At 39.9% G+C, this 21,193-nt stretch overlaps 1 protein-coding gene across 5 annotated transcripts in view; it reads right to left on the bottom strand.

Annotated features, from left to right (window-relative positions):
- Positions 1 to 21,193, bottom strand: part of GLI3 (GLI family zinc finger 3) — a 306,186-nt gene that overhangs the window by 118,633 nt on the left and 166,360 nt on the right. For all 5 annotated transcript variants that reach the window (XM_081531099.1, XM_081531098.1, XM_081531097.1 and 2 more), the window contains one exon: positions 18,599 to 18,704. In XM_081531099.1, the coding sequence (XP_081387225.1) occupies positions 18,599 to 18,704 (106 nt within the window). The remainder of the gene's footprint in view (positions 1 to 18,598; positions 18,705 to 21,193) is intronic.

Raw genomic sequence — 21,193 nt, 5'->3', positions numbered from 1 at the left:
AAAAATCCTTGACAATGAAATTATCTTTTTGTTGATTATATAAGTGTACACACAATATATATATATGATCTATACTGTATTTCATCAAAGTTCAGGTGCTATTGATCTAAAGACCCAGCATTATTTTAGGAACAATTCAGAAGGATGGTTCTAGCTTATCATTTTCAATTTTCACTTTTTACTTATGAAAAGAGCTCTTTCGGGCTTCATCAGACAGATTTTGTCATATATCACTGTATATTTGCACAAAAAGAAACATCTAAGACAAAGTAACTTTATTAAGATATCTGTTTGTTGTACCTGTAAAACTAACAAAATAAAATTAACACTAAATTAAGTTTTAGGGACTTGCCTCCTGGTCCAGTAGCTAAGACTCTGTGCTCCCAGTGCAGGAGGCCCGAGTTTGATCCCTGGTCAGGGAGCTAGATCCCACATGCCACAACTAAGAGTTCGCAGCCACAACTAAAGGTGCCACAACAAGGATTGAAGATCCCACATGCAGTAACTAAGACTCCGCGCAGCCAAATAAATAAAATTATTATAATTTTAATTTAAAGAAATAACAAAACAAAATTTAAAAGATAACTTTAAAAAGAGAGATACTTGAAACGTCCTCATGACTGCCACCTCATCAAAAGTGACTATAAAAACATGACTGCTTGTAAGTTACATTCCAATTTCAGAGATGTTAAAAGGTGAAAAAAGGATGAAAAAGTTTGAATAGGGAGCTTAAATACAGTAACAGACATGTATTCAGTCATTCTGCCATTTGCCAAATACTTACGATGAGACTGTGTTGTGTGCTATCTATTCGCTCCTTCCTTGAATTCTTGGTATCAAATGGGATTGAATAATGAAATCGGGCTTGGGCAGCAGAGGTAATCTGCTAGTATATACCCAAGCTGGATTCAAATCAAGTCTATAATTTTAAACACAAAGGAAAACTCCTCCAAGACAAATAAAAATATGGGCATCTACGTTTAAGTACTTATATTTTAACATTGTTGAAGCTTTTAATCAAACAGGGCAGTACAGTTTTCCAGTGACCTTCTCCCTCCAAAGGGAATCAATCTGAGCCACATTCACACATTCACGTGGCATGTGTGGTGTTGGTGGCCCAGGAATATGTGCAGCATCACTAGGGAATGTGGGAGAAAGTGCAGAAGGTACAACCAGAGTTTATACAAAACACTCTCAGCAGATCTATACATGAGGACAGAGAGCAAGAGAAAAAACTTGCATATGGGCATGTATGTATTAGGGTCATGATGTTGTCACAGATTCCTCTTCTAAGTAAAAAACCGTGAATAAACCTAAACTTTCCATAACCGCGAGATGTTCAGGAGAGATGTGAAAGATCATTTAATCCAGCTGCTTTATTTCACAGATGAAAACAAGGAGAGCTTGAGAGGTCAAGGCATATGTGCAAGGACCCAGCTGATTTGCGGCAGAGTCAAGGTGGAACTCAACTGAGGCCCATGTTTATGAAAACAGTTTATAAAGTGGCTTCAAGCAGAGGATCATTGTAGGACTTCCCTGGAGGTCCAGTAGTTATGACTCTGCTTTCAATACAGGCGGTGTGGGCTCGATCCCTGGTTGGGGAAGTCCCGCATGCCATGTGATGTGACCAGAAATAAAATTAAAGTCTTGCTATTAAAAAAAAGAAGAAGAACAAAGGCTTATCAGAAGCCAGGTGCCAATCGAGTTATGTTGGAGTTTTCTGGAATTAAACTTTGAAACCTGGGGAAAAAAAGCATTATCCTGGGTTAATATCAACCACATCCTATTGGATGAGGGGGAGGAGTGCTCAGAGACGATTACTCAGCAGAGCTGTAATCCAGTTCTTAAATGTGAGGGACATTTAATTATGTTACACAGGAAGTGTTATGGCAGCGGTGTTTCGCTCCCTGGGGGATCTATTTCCAGAGGCCACCCACTCCAAGGAGAAAGGGGCTCTTCTAGCCAAAAGAGGTTTAACTCCCATCTTTCAAACAAGTCCTTCCTTGTGTGAGGAAGAACTATGATCCCAAAGAGTGGATTCGGCATTTATTTGCCAAAGAGAACGTGGACTCTCACAGAAAGACTGGACCCCACAGTAAGCAGCCATAAAGATCCGACACCAAGAGCCCAGTTCAAACAAGGACCAGCAAGAAAATAAAGCATCCCCAGAAACCAGAACCAGGCCCTGGTCACAGTACTTGGGACCTCCCCAGCTTTAAGGAAGAGCGTCTCTGTATATATGTGTATTTACACTGCATTCTTGCCTGGAGAATCCCATGGACAGAGAAGCCTGGCAGGTTACAGTCCATGGGGTCACAAGAGTTGGACACGACTTAGTGGCTAAATCTAAATCATCACACTGCATATAATTTTCATCACAGGTTGTGTGCTCAATCATTTCTGAAAAATCTCTCCAGCCCTCTCTTGGAAAGTTTCAAGTCTAAACTACTTCCGAGCACATTGTCGATAAATGCTTCCCTGTGAGGTACAGCACACTCCGCTCTGCTCTGCTCATTAGAGCCAAGAGTCTCATGTATTTAAAACAAAAACAAAAACAGTAAAAGCAGGTGAATTACAGAAATACAGAATTTTACTCTTAAGATAGCTGAATTGTGTCTAGTGGTGTCACAATGCTTTAACAGTACCTGTAATGATGGGGTAATTCATTAAAGAATCAACTATTTAATTTGTATAGAGATTTAAAATAGCAATTCGTAAGTTCATTCTTTGTCCATCTCTGTCTAATCATAAACCATACTTTAGAAATCACACAAGAAAATATGATGGCTATGATTAGGATATCTGAATAATTTTCATTATTGTTGCTCATGATTTCTATGCAGATGGACACGCATTTTGTGCAAAATGATCTTGACGTTGCAAATGTAGATTTAACTCAAATGGAGGTAGCAGACTCCCCTCCCACCCAGCCCAGGACGATTTATGTTACTGAATTGGGCATGAGAATAATAACCTGAACTGCCCTCTTTTAAGAGCCTGATTCACACTGAAAGGAAACCAAGTGACTCGTACCCTCCTTCCGTGAGTTTCAAGCTAGTGATGATTCAACGGCAGCTATGTTATTAAACTCGAATGAAGCACTTCCCTCTTGCTAATGAGGTTACCAAATGTCTTTAGGTCTCTATGTTAGGGGCACTTACAAGCACTCTGCTTGGCAGAGGCCCACGGCAGTTCGAAGCTGTGGACTAATCACATAGGCCGGAATCAAATGGGCTGGAAGAATTTGGAGACTTGGCTCCCAGGAATGTAATTCATGCAGAAAAGCGTTGTCAGAGCGAGGCCAGGGAACCTCGTGGGAAGAAAGCAAAATAAACAGTTCAACAAAGAAAACAAAGAAGGGCCAATAGCCTTTTCTAAAGCTTGAGTACACTGAGACTTCAGTGGGGGCCCCTGGACAAAGACCTCATCAAAGAACACCCTTGCAAAGCAAACAGACCCAGAAGGATGTTTCCCTGCTACACTGGGGGGGGGGGGGTGGGGGGGGAGGGACCAGACTCTACTTTTCTGTCTTTTCAATTCAGCTGCCTCTTAACTCCCTCCTCCCAGCAAACAAAGAAACAACAAGCAACAATAATCAAAATAACTCAATAGTCCTATGTTTGTCTGGGTCCAAAAATGGTGGCGGGGCGAGGGGAATGGAGGTGGGGCAGTCAACACACTGAAAATGGTGCAGTGTAGTTTCTAATTGTGCTTCAGGTCACAGGAAGACCCTCACAAGTGTATGACCTGCCACCTCGCAGCCACGCAGTCAGCTCTCCACACTCCAGAGATGGAGAGGCTCATGAAGGGCTCAAGGACTTTCACTTTGAAAATCGTCACCAACAGCACGTGACATCAGGGTGTTGACTTGGAGACAGTCCCTCTGTAGAGCTCAGGGCAGCCTTTTTGTGCATCTGCTTTCACCCCCCATCCCCTAATTCCCCGATGTCCAGCAAACTTTCGAAATGGACCCTTCTTCCCTCCATCTGGGAACTATATGTATCTCAGCAATTCTGGAATCCAAAGTGGGCGTGACCAGATTTTGATAATTAAAATGAGATGAAAATACTTTAGGCTGACCTTCTTTTTTTCTCTTGACTATTTACATTGAGAAGATCACACAATCTTTTATCCATTCAGCTCCAGGACAGGCTGAGGTAAGCACAAGGAAAATGGATAGATGTGAGCACTATTGTGTGTGTGCTTATATATGTATAAGTGAAAGTGAAAGTCACTCAGTCATGTCCAACTCTTTGCGACCCCATGGACTATACAGTCCACGGAATTCTCCAGGCCAGAATACTAGAGTGGGTAGCCTTTTCTTTCTCCAGGGCATCTTCTCAACCTAGCGATCGAACCCAGCTTTTCCATATTGCAGGCAGATTCTTTACCAGCTGAGCCACAAAGGGAAGCCCTATATATGTACAGGAGTGTGTAACTATATATATATATACATATATATATGTATAGTGTGTATGTATATATGATTATGTGTGTGTATTCATACGTGTGTGTGTACATATGTATGTGTGTGTTTATATATGTATGTGAGGGTATAAATATATACATGCATAGTGTGTGCATACATATATGAATGTGAGTATATATGTGTGTGTATGTCGGTTATGTGTGTGTATTTTATAAATGTATGTGACTGTGTATATATATATATGTATATGAATATATATATATGTATGGGGGTATATATGTATCTGAGTATATGTATGCTTATATTTGTATGTGACTGTATAAATATATACAGTGTGTGTATATATATGTGAGTATATATGTGTATACATGTATAGTGTATGTATATGTATGAATGTGAATATATAAATGTGTGTGGGTGTATATGTACATGGGTATATGTGTTTATATGTATGTGAGTATATATGTGTGTTTATAAATGTATGTGAGCATGTAAATATATATGTAGGGTGTATGTATATGTATGTGAGTATGTGTGTGCTTATATATTTATGTGAGCTTCTAAATATACAGGCATGCATGTGTGCTAGGTACCTTCACTTGTGTCCAATTCTTTGCGACCCTACGGACTGTAGCCCACCAGGCTCCTCTGTCCATGGAATTCTCCAGACAAGAATACTGGAGTGGGTTGCCATGCCCTCCTCCAGGGGATCTTCCTGACCCAGGAAGTGTGTGTGCATGTGTATGTATGTGAGTGTATATATAAATATATCTGTGTGTATAGTTAAATAACGACAATATATAAATGAAAATGCTTATGTTAAATAAAGAAACCCCAAATGCTAGGTAATATAAATAATAACACCATCTAATATAATCCTAATTTTCATGTGTTATATTCCAGGTGAATATGGTAGGAAAAAACTTTTTCAAAGTCAGAGACCTCTTTAGAAGTCTGATTGACTTCATTCTTGATTTAACCTTCAAATCTGTTTCTAAAAAATTTCACAGGTGTGCATAGTTAATGTTGAAAACAATGCATGCTAGGAAGATGGAGACTTTGTTCTGTGGCGGAGTGAGAAATCACTTTGAATAGAGGCAAGAAGCATTTTAGGAAGCTGGAGGTACTTTCTCTGGACCCTGTCTTAAAGATGTAAATCTTATTTCAGCAACAGGGTTTAGCAATCTGTTTAGCAAATGAGGCCGATCATATAACTGCCAATGCATCTCTTTTCTCACCTCACATAATAAAGACACTGTTCACTTCTGATGGACTTCACAATATTTGGATACCATTTGAATGTATGTAGAAGGTGGTGATTCTCTGGTAAGTTTTTAACATATTCTAGATAGTAGAAGATACACATGAACCTTGTCAGGCTCTGGGCATCGCTTAATGCACTGAGTTCATTTCATGTAATTCCCTTAGGCAGAAGCTCTTACTAGTTAGGGATAACTGAGGTCTAAGGGGGAATCAGGTTCCTTAGGAACTATTCACAAGTACCCACTAGCACCTGGCACTGAAGGACCCTCACAGATGAACCTCTACAAGATCACCTTCAACTGCCACTCTATATACCATTCATCCCGATAGTAATAAATTCATTTTTATTTGTAGACTCCCTATAACAGTTCCAGTGGAGAATTTTTAATGAAATTGTAATCTCTTTGCAATTGGATTAAAATGTTGTAAATATCTATAACTTACAAATACGTGGGATGGTTCATATCAGAATATTAATGGCTGCAGGTTAGAAAATCTACAGCTTTAGGTTAGAGATCTTTCTTTTTTCTTTACTGGAAATGTTTCACTATTGTGGGTTCAACCAACCATGTGGAGAAAATTTTCTGGGAAAAAAAATTTCTCAAAGTTCAAAAAAGCAAAACTTGGAAGTCGCAACACATTGGCAACTATTTTTTATGTAAAATTTACATTGCATTAGGTATTGTAAGTAATCTAGAGGTGATTTGAAGTTTATGGGAGGATGTGCGTAGGTTAGATGCAAATACCATGTCATTTTATATAAGGGATTTGAGCATCCTTGGATTTTGGTATCTGAGGGGATCCTGAAATCAATTCTCCATGGACACTGAGGGAGGACTGTACTCTCGTGACCTAAGGCAGTTTCTGCCACTCCTTACATTTCTGCATTCTTTTTGCTAGTGTGTGGGGGGAGATAGAGACAATAGGAAAGGAGAAACAGAGGTGCCAGGTACGGGTACATCTTTCACATTACACTTGAAGTTTTAACTCCAGAGTTATAAACATTGATGCAGTTATCACCAATTCAGCTAGGTTAACACAGGAGGTAAACATGAGACCAATAAGTCATTTAACTGGTTCATTTTTCCCAACTTCAATGTAATGATGTCCATTACTGTTATGATATGCCTCTTACAAAGATCACATCAGAACTAAAAAGAGGGTCCATGTCGTTTTTCAAATTTCTTTTCAATATAGTTATCTGATGTATGTTCTGCAAACACATCACTACCCTAGGACTCAGAGAATGAGTTTGAAGACAGACCTTCTTGTTGCTCTTCCTTTTTGTGTGCTTAGCTGACTCGGATCATCAAAAATGCAAAAGTCTAGCTGATTTGTTACTTAGGATTCAAAAAGTTAGCAAGCAGTTTCCTGAAAACAAATCTGTGAATACTATATATACATATATATATATATATATATATATATATATATATATATATATATATATATATTTTATGCATGAATTTCGCTGGGGGCAGGGGTGGGGATGCAACAATAACAAAAAGAAATGAGTGACAGGCAGCCCTCGGTCTGCGGCCTTTGTTCCTCTGGGGAAGGGTCTGAAGTAAACTCAGCCTGCTGAGCAGCTATAGGAAATGGCATGTCTTTGTTTAGGTGGAAAAAGCGGGTTCAGTTACCTAAGTGAAGGAAAGATGACCACAGAGGAACAGCTGCAGGCAGCTTGGGTTTTGGGTGGTGTTTATCACCCCAAAACTAACCAGAAAGTGCCTTCCCATTGGGACAAATTCTGTGAAAGTTCAATTTTCTCCACCACATACTTTGAAAAATAAATACAACGATGGCAGTAAATTTCTGTTTTCTTTGAAGCCAGGCTTAACATGAGTGGGAGCATTGTACTCAAAGAAAAAAGTCTGTTACAGTCCAGTACCCCCCAGGCCCCCGCAACAGGCTGGACAGCAGGCTCTATAGAGCTGGCCACTTCTGGTTCAGTGGCAGTGAATACCTTCAGTCAATATCTGCTCAGGGCCGGACTGCTGAGCGCAGCACAAAGAACACAGGAATTTATCCAAGAAGCTGGCGCTCACTCTGTGAATATGCACTACAATTAGGGCCTGCTTTCTCTGTAACCAATGATCAAATTCAGTATTTCAGTCGTTAGAAATATAGCAGAACAAAACTATTGTATATAGAATGGATAAACAAGGTCCTACTGTATAGAACAAGGATTCAATACTCTGTGATAACCATAATGGAAAAGAATAGGAAAAAGAATGTATGCATATAAGCTATGACCAACCTAGACAGCATATTAAAAAGCAGAGACATTACTTTACCAACAAGATCCGTCTAGTCAAAGCCATGGTTTTACCAGTAGTCATGTATGGATGTGAGAGTTGGACTATAAAGAAAGCTGAGTGCAGAAAAATTGATGCTTTTGAACTGTGGTGTTGGAGAAGACGCTTGAGAGTCCCTTGGACTGCAAGGAGATCCAACCAGTCCATCTTAAAGGAAATCAGTCCTGAATATTCATTGGAAGGACTGATGCTGAAGTTGAAACTCCAATACTTTGGCCACCTGATGAGGAGAGCTGACTCATTTGAAAAGACCCTGATGCTGGGAAAGATTGAAGGCAGGAGGAAAAGGGGACGACAGAGGATGAGACGGTTGGATGGCATCACCAACACAATGGACATGAGTTTGAGTAGGCTCCGGGAGCTGGTGATGGACAGGGAGACCTGGCGTGCTCCAGTCCATGGAGTTGCAAAGAGCCGGACACAACTGAGTGAATGAACTGCACTGATATGTATAATTGCATCACTCTGCTATACAGTAGAAATTAACACACTGTAAATCAACTGTATTTCATTTTTTTTAAAAAAAGGAATATTGCAAAACAGAAAAAAGTCATATGCCCTCAGAGCACCATGTCTTGGTTTCCTGTTCATTTCTTAATGCAAAGTAAAGTGTGTGGGGATTCATCTGACAGCTCATTAAAATTTTTAAAGTTTAGGAATTGAAACTCACCTATATTTTCATAATTAGACTAGGAACTGTGGATGTAGATGGTCTAAGGTGGTGCTTGAAAATGAGGCAGGCTTTACAGTTATTTAGTTGATCATGAGAAATGATAACCAAACAATAAGACATTTTCTTTTTTGAACTGATATGATATACAATGAGAAATGTTGGGAGTAGCGATGAAAAGTAGCCTAGAAGTTAAAAACAGGTGAATGACGTGACCTAGATGGATGGGATGGGGGTAAGGGGGTGGGAGGGAAGTTCAAGAGGGAGGACATATATGTATACATATAGATGATTCATGTTGTTTTACAGCAGAAACTAACACAACATTGTAAAGCAACTACACCCTAACTGAAAAGAAAAATAAAGCAGAGAAAGAGGATAGTGAGGCTAGAAAGAATGTGTTAATTTAGATCAGGTCTTGGCAAACTTTGTGTTATAGGTTTTGTTCGTTATCTCAACTACTCAACACTGCCCTTGATTGCTAAAGCTGCCATAGAATAGACAATAGTAAACAAGTGACAGTCACTGGATTCCAATAAAACTTTATTTACAAAAACAGGCCCTGGCTGGATAGTTCACAGGCCAGTTTGGCAATCCCTAGTCATTAAATGATTCTTAACCAAAGACCTCTCTGATAAGGAGATGTCTGTTCAGGGAAATGCATGAAGCAAGGGAGCAAGCCATGGACACCTAAGGCAAGAAGGTTCCAGGCAGATACATGTTGCAATCTCATCCAATATGGCTTACATTTTATAGAGTATACAGTTGTAATCATTGATCACTATTTATCCATGTTTTCTTATGGTCCTCTCAAATGCCACTATTAAGTATTTTTCAACAATTCTACCAAGTGATCAATTACAATTCACTGAACACTCCATGAAGCTATTTATATCAATGTCCAGATGTTAGGCATCACAAGTCCTACAGTAGCAAACCTTGATGTATATCTAATTGGGGGGGGGGTGGAACTGGTGGCTACAGATAAGGCTTTTACTAGCTTTTCTCATCACTGTCATATTACTAACTTAGAATTTTGCAGAAGACAATGACAGTCTGTGACATTCAAAATTTCCTATCAGGTATTGTTAGACTTATTTGGGCTCATCTGGTAAGTATATAGTGTATGTGTGTGTGTGTATATATATATATATAAAACTGTTGTTGTTTAGCCACTAAGTCATGTCTGACTCTTTTATGACTCCATGGACTGTAGCCTGCCAGGCTCCTCATATATATAAATAGGCTTCCCAAGTGGCATTAGTGCTGAAGAATCTGCCTGCCAACGCAGACACAGAGTCGATCCCTGGGTTGGGAAGATCCCCTAGAGGAGGGCATGACAACCCACTCCAGTATTCTTGCCTGGAGAATCCCATGGACAGAAGAGTCTGGCAGGCTACAGTTCACAGGGTCGCAAAGAGTGGGACACAACTGAAGCGACTTAGTATGCAAGCACATACATACATATAAGTAAACTGGAGCAGCAAAGGCTCCAGTGTTCATTTTCATGAGGAGAGGATGAAAGTCAAGCACTAGGAATGTAGTGTCTGATGTCTAGGTTTAAATAACCACAACCGTTAACTTTTCTATGTCAAGGTTTCCATATCCTGGGAAAGAGGCTACTGATAATAACTCCATCATAAGGCTGGCTATTCTATTATATGAGATAGTTTTGTAAAATCTCTAAAACTATGCTCACAGTAAGTACCGAAAAATGTCATTTTACAGTTATGGCCATTGTTATATATATATTTTTTTATTGTGAATGGCTGTCATTTCTTTTTTACCCTCATATTTGGAATTTTGGTACCCCATATTATATTATCAATTAAAGATTGCTAATTTCATTAATTTTATTTCCACGTGAGAGGTCTGGGAAGGCAGTTATTTAAGTTAAATGGTACTCAGTCACATAAGGTGACTTCGGACCATTAACCAGAAACTGATTTAACGTCAGGCGATATATTTACGCTTCCCAGGTGACGCTAGTGGTAAAGAACCTGCCTGCCAACGCAGGAAACTTAAGAGACATAGGTTCAATCCCTGGGTCAGGAAGATCCCCTAGAGGAGGGCATAGCAACCCACTCCAGTATTCTTGTCTGAAGAATCCCATGGACAGAGGAGCATGGCAGGCTACAGTCCATAAGGTCACAAAGAGTCAGATACAACTGAAGGGACTTAGCATGCACACACAGTGTATTTGGTGGTGAACAGCATCTGACACTGCAATAGGTATTTATATTAATACCATCCTCAGTAGCCATGGTGTCCTTTTGAGTCCTAAGTGTGCTAATTTTGTTGGCAGGAGATGACACACTTCACTAAAGTAAAAAAATAAAAACAAAGAGGATGGCAGTCATCCTGCACGGCCCTAAAAAGGGATAACCCATTATCATCATGGAAAGCAATAACTATCCAGAAGTCGCTCTGTAAAGGCACGGACAGAGCCTAGCAAATTCCAAGACATACACAGATCGTCTTTACCTGCAAGACATGTGGTTATAACCTAGCTCATTTTCTTTTTTTCTTTTCTTAGGGTAGAAGTGAGTGTTACAAAGTGTACAAAGTGTAGCGTCAGTAGTTGACACATAGGCTTACCTGCAAGATACTGGGGGTTCGATTCCAGGCCACTATAATAAGGCAAATATCACGATAAAGTGTCTCACATGAATATTTTGATTTCCCAGGGCATATAAGGGCTTCCCAGGTCCTGCAGTGGTAAAGAAACTGCCTGCCATTGCAGGAGATGCCGGAGACATGAGTTCAAACCCTGGGTCGGGAAGATGCCCTGGAGTAGAAATGGCAACCCACTCTAGTACTCTTGCCTGGAAAATTCCATGGACAGAGGAGCCTGGTGGGTTAAAGTCCATAGGGTCACAGAGGCAGACATGACTGAGCACCCACGTAGTAGTGCATATAAAAGTTATGTTCACACTATACTTTAGTCTATTAAGTGAGTAATAGCATTATGTCTAAAAAAAGTCAACGTTTTTTCATTAAAAATATTTTATTAAATATTCATTAAATTTAAAAATATTTTATTGTTAAAAAATGCTAACCCTCAGTAAGCAAATGCTGTTGGAAAGATGTACCCATAGACTTGCTCAAAACACAGTTGCCACAAACCCTCCATTTGTAAAAAGTTAAATATCTGCAAGCACCATAAAGAGAAGCATAGTAAAATGAAGCATGCCTGAAATCTGAGATGTCATCACACTTTATCAGTCTTAATAACATTTAGGGTAGAGCACAAACACAGGAGGGGAGAAAGGACTTGCCTTTGTTAATTTTTAATTGCACTACTAAAATATTCCAAACCAGTTATGCCCCCAAACACAAAGTTTTGCTTAGTCTCTGCATCTTGCTGGAGACTTTCCTGGGACTGAAAAGAATGAAATCACTATTATACATTAGGAGCCCATCCCAAAGTTTAAGTAGATGGCTAGACTGAAGGCTGCTTCTGAATAGTTATTAGAGGAGCTCCACTAGGCAGAGTAGCTAGCTCACACTGGTGCTGAATCTAGGGAGGGAGGGAGGAGAGGTCAGAGAGGAACTGAGTAGTAGTTCTGGTCATCCACTGCCTCTTTCTTTCTCTAAGCTTTTACCATAATGATCTATCTTTTCTTAGAGATTTCTTTGTCTGGAAAGAAATGTATTTATTCAGACTCCAAACTTGCTACTCATCTCCTAGCTCTAACTCTAAAAGGGTTGAGGGAAGCCTTACTTATTTTCAAAGCCCTCTCTTTCCCAGCTAATATTAATGATCTACCATGTACTGTCCTCTCTCCAGGCGCCGGGAAGTGGACCACTTTTGGAGGGAGGAACAGCTCTTCTTACTTAGGTGGAATAATTCCAGGGAGTCAGGCAGTCTTAGAAAGAGGCACATTGACTCAACTAAGAGAGGGGAAAAAAAAAAAAAGAGCTGCTGAAGCGAAGAGAACATGAGTGCTCATTTCCCCCAGGAGAGAAAAGATGAAGCTGATTTTCTAAAATGAATCAGTAAAGTGGATGGTGAAATGCGACAGCCTGTCAGAGCACCGGCTTAGGGTGCCGCGCTGCTCGCATTCATAGCACACGACAAGGATAGCTCTCAGCTCTACTGGCAAGATCTGTGGGGCTCTAGTTATTGTCATGAATTAGTAACTGAGGCTGATCCTGCTTTGAAAAAAATAAATTGCCAAGCTCAGCAAGAAGCACATGGACCGTCTGAAATTCAATTCATACTGGTCCATAAATGGGAAAACTTTGGCTTAAAATAACTCTATGTAAAAGATCAATATTTTTTCTCAAGTGAAAATCCAGAATGAATGTGGAATTAAAACTTTATAATTTGGGTTTCTATGAATACACCCTGTCTAGCTTTCAAAAGTAAGCCCATGCTTCAATATGTTCTAACAGTAAAGCCAAGAAAAAAAGCATACACTCAAAATGCAAGTGAAAGTAGTCACTTGAAACAACTGTTTCTAGGGCAGAGGGATGCAATATCCCAATCATTTAAATTTCCAAGTGGGATTTTAAAATAAGTAGTAATCGTTCGCCTAGAGAACATCATCCATCCCCATAGGCTACAACAATGCCTCCTGGAGCTGTAGCCCTGATGGGAACAGTGCAGAGCAGGAAACAGAGATAAGGCCAAGATCAAGAAATAACCACATGAAATTTCTGCCAGCACTATGTGGCTACAGATTCCAGGTTCTGTTATTTACGCTCCTAATGATCTCAGCAACATAATAAAATATACTCATTAATATTTTTGTAAAACATTGTACTTTTTTCTCCATGGCTTAATAAAACATGAACTCTGTGGTCAAAGCAAATGATTTGCGAGAGAACAAGATGCTCCAATTATCTACTGAACAAAAGTTCTGGTGAATTCAGTGAAGAATAACTTTTAGAAGAAAACCAGATATACCCCATATCCAGTGTTTCTTAATTTTCAAACTGCTTGAATTAAATAAACATAATGTAGGAATTATACATTTTCTATGACAATCTTTACATGACAACTCAGGGAAAGATGACACTAATATTTCTTATCTCACTTTAAAATCCTGAACTGAAATTCATGATTTTAAGTTAAGAAAGAAAATGCTAATAAATTCTAACATTATTTTGAGAACTGTATTTGGAACAACTTAAGTTTCTATACTCTGTCTACACTGCCTTATAAACTCTGATAAGACTGTGAGAGTAAATCGGGTAAGCTAAAGAAAGGCATTCCACTTAACAAAGTGGGTTCTTTAACACAAACTGACGTATTTCCGTACATATTTATAAGGCTTGGTGGTTATTATTAGGCTGTAATTGCAGTTGTTCTAACACCTAATAAGCCATGGTTGGAAAAACAAAGGCAGGTTAATTTGTGATTTCCTCTACTCATTCAGAGGCAAATTAAGTGTCAAACAGCTAATACAGAGCATATTTCATTTTATGAGATTTTAATTTAATTCTGCGCCATATCGTTGATGCCTTAATATAGGGTGGTTTATCTAAAAAGAGGAGCAATTTATAAACCTCTTTCAATAGAATCATTAATGATAGGATATGATAGCATAATTATCGCAGTGCCTGCCATCCTTCTAAACAGAGATCTGTTGGCATTTCCATCATCAACACACATCCTGTTTCCAAGAGACTTACCATTTAATTCGTGACACTGGCACCAGAACAAACATGTGTATGAAACAGTGAGACTATCCCCCCAATTTTGTCTACTTACAATTAAAAATATTTATTCTAAAAAATCAGTAAGCTCACTTGATTTCATTGTCTAGAAGCTAATTATAAAGCAAGCATTGTGGAATTCAACTTCCAGATAAAATCGTTTTACTTTTCTAGGTTATCCTCTAAGCAAAGATGTGCTTTGAAGATTTCAGTAACCAAGTCATATTCACCCACATTACCCTCCACCCCTAAAATGATCTGTCACAGGCATATCTACATTTGCATCTAAGAAGGTGCCAAAGCATCCCAGGGATTCAGGATTGAGCCAGGCCAGAATCTCATCTCTGAGTGTTTGTCATGCCCTCAATTGTCTGTCTGCTAACTCTCTGCATTTGCTTAGAGCATCCTGCTTTCAACGGTGCTCACAAGGGTGCTAACAAGAACATGATTTCATTGAACTCTTTGATTTGCAATTTGAAGAGTCGGGTAAGGCCGGTAGCTTCATTTTCATGGAATGGAACTAATATATGGAAATTGTAGGTTGCCAATTCCCAGCACCAACAAGTGCAAAGCAAGAGCGCAATTCAAGCTCTCTGACTGCTAGTCCGCTGTTTCCAGACTGGACCCTTTGAAGGTCTACGGAGCATATTTAACTAGGCACCTGACCAAGTGACTGCCTGCAAATCTAGCAGGTACGGTGACCGCTAAGCAATGACTAACCAGACAAGAATATTTGGCTGCAATAAAGGCACACAAAGCGCTTGAGGAACAGTCTCTAGGAACAACTTTTGAGACTGCCTGCAAAGGTGATATTTGAAATAGGCCTTGAGGGACTTCCCTGCAGGTTCAGTGGTGCTTCCATTGCAAGGGGTGCGGATTCACTCTCTGGTTGGGAAACTAAGATCACATGCTGCTTGGTCAAAAAACAGAAAGAAGAAAAATGAGAATGAGTTAGGCCTTGAGGGTAAGGAGTTTAAGCAGGAGTTTGCCATGCAGGGAGGGAAGACCACTGAGGGTAATGCAGGGAGAATGTCACTTTATAAAAGCCGAGATGAGACTATCCCCAGCTTCCAAGAGACTACTTCAGAAGTTCAGTGTTTCCATCCAGGACTCTGCAATGTCCAGCAGTCCCAGGAGACAGTGACATCCCCCATAGCACCTTCCAGAGCTTCTCTTTGGAGCTTCAGGATTATCTACCAGCCTTATAGGATGAAGCTTTGGTTACTAAACATTTAGGCAACTAGAGAACAATTTAGTCAATTGCTGTTAATGATCCTAAAGCTTGGCTGAAAAAGCAGGAAGTATAATCATCTCTCAGTATCTGAAGGGTTCCAGGACTATCACAGATACCAAAATCCATGGATCTTCAAATCCTTTACATAAAAAGGCATAGTGTTTCTGTATAACCTAGGCATGTCTTCCTGCAAACTTCAATCATCTCTGGATTACTTATAGTACCCAATACAATGGAAATGCTATGTCAATAGTTGTCAGTGTGATGGAAATTCAAGTGTTGCTTTTGGAACTTTCTGGAGTTTTCTTCTCCTATATTTCTAATACAAGGTTGGTTGAATCCTCGAATGCAGACCCCTCAAAGATACAACGGGTCAACAATACTAAAATCTACAAAAATCCCAGCTCAGCAGCCATATAGGAAATGCAACCCTCTCCCCTGGGATTCTCCAGATTTGACCTGCCTGTGGTGTTTTTATCTCTAGCAAGCTAATTCTTTAGATACAGCAATCAGGACCTAGAACAAACAGGGATCTATACAAGGGCTTTCTATTCTTACAATTCTGCCAAAGAACCAAGAAAAGTGAAAGTGAAGTCACTCAGTCGTGTCCAACTCTTTGTGACCCCATGGACTGTAGCCTACCAGGCTCCTCTGTCCATGAGATTTTCCAGGCAAGGGTACTGGAGTGGGTTGCCATTTCCTTCTCCAGGGGATCTTCCCAACCCAGGGATCGAACCCAGGCCTCCCGCATTGTAGGCAGACGCTTTACTGGCTGAGCCACCAGGGAAGTTAAAGAACCAAAAACCAAGAACCAAGGCTTGGGGTTTTAATTGACAAATTCAACTACAAGGCACACTATAATGAACCCAGAGGAACTAGCTCATTTTATCATCTTGCTGTTGTTTAGTGGCTAAGTCGTGTCAGACTCCTTGCAACACCAGGGACTGTAGCCCACCAGACTCCTCTGTCCATGGGATTTCCCAAGCAAGAATACTGGAGTGGGTTGCCATTTCCTTCTCCAGGGCATCTTCCCAACCCAGGGATCGAACCTGAGTCTCCTGCAATGGCAGGCAGATTCTTTAGCTCTGAGCCACCAGGGAAGCCCTCATTCTATCATATGAATTCATTTTTTGAAATTTCTCTATAAGATGAGTTTTGAAAGACTGAAGTACTCTGAAATTCCATAGAAAATCTGATCCAAATCACTTCATCACTGCAGAGACTTCAATCTGGGTGAAATCAGTCCTGTGCATCTCCCAGGTCCGGTGGGCCCTTGTTGGCTCTGTACCATAGAGCACATCCTCATCTGAGAAGCTTGGGTCCCTTCAGTACTGCAACTTTGGGAGAACAGGATGCATTCCATGGCAGATTTCAGCCTGAATTTGGAGTTTTCTTCCCTTTGTATAGGGAGCTTTAAATGGGCCTGTTGGTTTTATCTGAATGTATTTTTAGCAGGCTTTAGAACCCTGAAAATACTTGTGTTCCAGGGAAAAGTCAAAGAATAAGTCACAAGTTTCTGCATTCTCTCTAAATATCCACTTCTCCTTTAATGCTTATAGAAGTCTGAGCACAGATTTATGACTTACCTCCAGGCAAATCTGCTCTGAAATTACAGTTCAGTAATGGGAGATGGATCCAAAAAACTGTGGGTAAAATATTATATGTGTACTTGGGCATATAGTTAGGGCTGTTAATATCAATTAATTCTGTTCACAGAGGAGGACTTGTTTTAAAACAACTTCATTTTTCTTTGACGTATATGTAATTACACAGCTGTAACGAATAGCCATGGAGATGCAATCTACCATCCAAATAACTAGCATTATTCTTCAAAGTATTTTTTGGGCTTTCTAACTTTACTGTCTCAGAATGAAGGGTAATTACCAAACATGACTAAATGTAAAATCTAGGCCATTCAAAGGGCCAGCTCCTCTCAAAGGTTGACTTGCCTTGTTACAGTATATATCAGTTTTCTGGACAACACTACAAAAGAAGGTCATTTCAGTTTAGGTGCAGGCTATCCTGAATACCTAATCTTCTTTCCCCCCAAACTGAGCGATACCCCATTTATTTCCAGGACATTGTCTTCTTCTTTTTTTAATATTTATTTTATGTTAGAGAAGAGTTGATTAACAATGCTGTATTAGATTCAAGTGCACAGCAAAGTTACACATATACATATATCTACTTTTTTTCAAATTCTTTTCCTGTTTAGGTTATTACAGAATATTGGGCAGAGTTCCCTGTGCTATACAGTAGGTCCTTGTTGCTTATTTATTTTTTATATAGTAGTGTGTATATGTTAACCCCAAAGTCCTAATTTATCTCCTCCCACCTTTGGTAACCATAAATTTGTTTTCTATGTCAAAGAGTCTGTTTTGTAAATAAGTTCATTCATATCATTTTATTTTAGATTCTGCATATAAGTAATATCATATGATATCTGTCTTTTCTTCCTTTTCTAATGTATGTTGGTTATCACCCTCATTCTTGCCTTTTATCTCTGTGTAAACCATGTGCTCGATCAGATTTGCCATTTTGTTTGGGTGACATTCCCATCAATCAAGTGACTGTTGGAGTAGACACCACAGGGGCTATGAAAATTTACCATGAAAATTTCATTATGACTCATTGTGATCCCTGGAACAGGGCTTTCCCATTAATAGAAATCAGAGCATGAGAAATTTCAAATCCACTCTTGACCAAATACATATTCTGAGTGAGAACCTTCCATTAGGCCTCTGCTTTTTAATTTAGTATTTAGAGGCCACAGAGCACACGTCAGCAAAAATATATAGGAAATACTTGCCAGCTACCTCGTATGACAGGCATTCTTCAGGAAGCAGCAGGGATGTGCTTCAGTGAGTCCAGGAACAGATAGGTTGCCGTATTTCAAAAGTAAATCTTAGACTTCTATCACAGCTCCCAAGCCCAGTAGCTGTGTTGGTAACAAAAATCCTGAGATGGTAAAAGCCAGTATTTTGTTCTGTTTCTTTAATGGGCAAAGTTGTAATACTTACACATGCAACGGAGGGATCGGAGATGGATCATAATGGTAACGGCCCTCGTGGTGTCTGGCATCAATTGGTACAGGAGGATGGAATGCAGGAAAGAGATGAGGAGGGTCTGCAAAGGAAAGAAAGTCCAACCTGTATAAGCAGAACACTTTGAAACAGAATTCCCATACATGAAGCCACATCGCCACATTGTCTTCACAACTGATGCTGAAATTAATCTGAAGAATTTGTGGAAGAATCCTTGCAAGTTCAGGACCAAGCAAATAATACCAGCACATGAGGCAGTAGAGCCACTGAATCCAACTTGAACCCAGACAGGAGAGCAAGAAAGAGGTGCCAACACGTGCCCCTAGCCAGGAAGCAAGACTGGCCAGAGTGCAAAGGCTGAAGGAAGCCACCAAGCCAGGAGGAAGAGACTCCAAAACACTTTTTTATTTGCATTTATTTTTTTGGCCGCATCACACGGCTTGTGGGATGTTAGTTTCCCAACGAGGGACTGAACCCAGATGCTCAGCAATGAGTTTGGAGAGTCCTAACCACTTAGCCACCAGGGAATGCCTCATTTTTTATTTTTAAAATGACACTGTCACGTGAATTTTAATATTTTATTTATTTGGCTTTGCCCAGACTTAGTTGTGGTATACAGGCTTTTTAGTTGCAGCATGTGGACTGTAGTTCCCTGACCAGGGATTGAACCCACACACCCTGCATTGGGAGCTTGGAGTTTTAACCACCAGGGAAGTCCTGTGAAGTGAATTTTAGACAAAGACATAATATCAGTACTAGTTTTCATCTCTCCCACACTTGCAAGGAAAGGAGTCCTTTCGAAAGTCCCTGCTAGAATCCATGTCACATGTAGACATACACACACACACACACACACACACTTTTAAAAACTTCAAATGCAAAAAAAAAAAAACTTCAAATGCATGCTCCCTCCCACTCTTCCTTGTCCTAGGTCAGGCTTCCAGAATCCCAGCACAAGGGCAGCAAATATACAGGTTGGCCAGAGATGTTACATGGCCTGACAGAGGGACATTTGGAGTAAACTGGGGGTTCCTTTCTTGCAGCCCCAACATTCCCCTTGGGCCCACACCAGCCTCCTCTCCTGCTCTGGCTCAGGTCAGTCATCGCTGTTTTTGAGGTTTCTGTGTGTATGCTTACTTAAAATAGTTCTTCTGCTCCCACTTGCCCTGATTATCTCTGACAAATCTGAAAATAAACTTTTTTTTTTCTAAATAGTGATTCACTGAAAGAACTGAAAATAGCTGTACCAGATTTTATCATGAGGAGCACCCCTGATACTAAAGTTTTTCCTGAGTTTTAAGAAGCAATAAAGAAAGAAGTCCAAGATCAGGACGGGAGCCTTCACAACTCTGAGGCGATAAAATAGTAAACACACCAGAACTCGCGTTGTGAATGTTACCTTCCATACGTGGTCATCCTGGCAGTCTGCATGTAGCAGTCACACCACTATTGCCCAAAACACTCCCAAGAATTGATGTGTACACCAAACAGGCCTCAGAAGGGCTATGAGCTCCTTCGAAAAATCTGAAGATTTTGCCTAGTGTAGTAGGCAGTAAAAGCAATTCCAAATGAGACCCTGTGAACAGGTCCTGAGGAATGGCTGGAAAAAGTGACACAGAACCTCCCCATGGGGCAGGAGAGTGGGTATGTCAAGCATAGACAAGGGTATGGTTGCATCCTCCACTGTGAGTTTCCTTAAGTCCTGGGCGTGACTATTATACATGTGTTTGTTGAATTCAAGTAGTTTTCATTTTCCTCCCTATACATTTCTCTTGTCCAAATTTTCTCCAACAAGCATCTTTTCGAATGTAAATACAACAACCTTTTTTTTTAAAAAAATGATATTTTACTCCCCCCTCCCTTTTTTTTTAAGAGTTTGCTCCTGCTGGCCTCCTTTGAGAATCTAAGAATATGATTAAGAGAATAAAATAAGAGAGAAAAACTATTAATGTACAACATTACAACATTCCCTCACAGCACTACGGAAGTGCCCAAAGCTGAACTCCACCAGGTATAGAACCCAGAAGAAGAGGTCTACAGTGCAGGAAATGTCCATTACTCACTGTATATTGTACTTGCTCCTTAAAGGGGGGGAGGGAATGGTACTGATAGAGGAAAGGAGTCATCTTGGTATTGTTTCATATCATTGACACTGTGATACCATGATGTACAATGATGCTGAAAATTCAATAGGGACATGCTGACTGCCTGATCAAACACTATACATTTTATAAAGTGCATCTGAAAAATTCAGTTATATTTTAAATACATCACTTAGGACATTATAAAAGGATGTTGGAATTGTTTTCTTTTGTTTTGCTTTGTTTTGTAACACAAATCTTGCTAGTTGGTGCACTAAGTTTAATTGTCCCACATAACCCAGGAATCCTGCAGAGCCCAAATGTCCTATTTAACTATTCTGGAAGAAACTGATGTATCCTTCCTAAAACAACATAAAATTGAGTGGAGTAATCTATTACATAAATTTGAAAGTCTGACACCTACTCAGTGAATGTTTCATGGTCTTCAGTTTTGAACAATCCCAAATGAATCATTGTGGTTCAGGGTCAG

The sequence above is a fragment of the Giraffa tippelskirchi genome, chromosome 10, assembly GCF_054371585.1.
Source record: "Giraffa tippelskirchi isolate mGirTip1 chromosome 10, T2T-mGirTip1v1.2.pri, whole genome shotgun sequence".
NCBI classification, from domain to species: Eukaryota; Metazoa; Chordata; class Mammalia; order Artiodactyla; family Giraffidae; genus Giraffa; species Giraffa tippelskirchi.
Note: the sequence above shows the minus strand (reverse complement) of the source record. Positions and strands in the feature narration are given on the sequence as shown.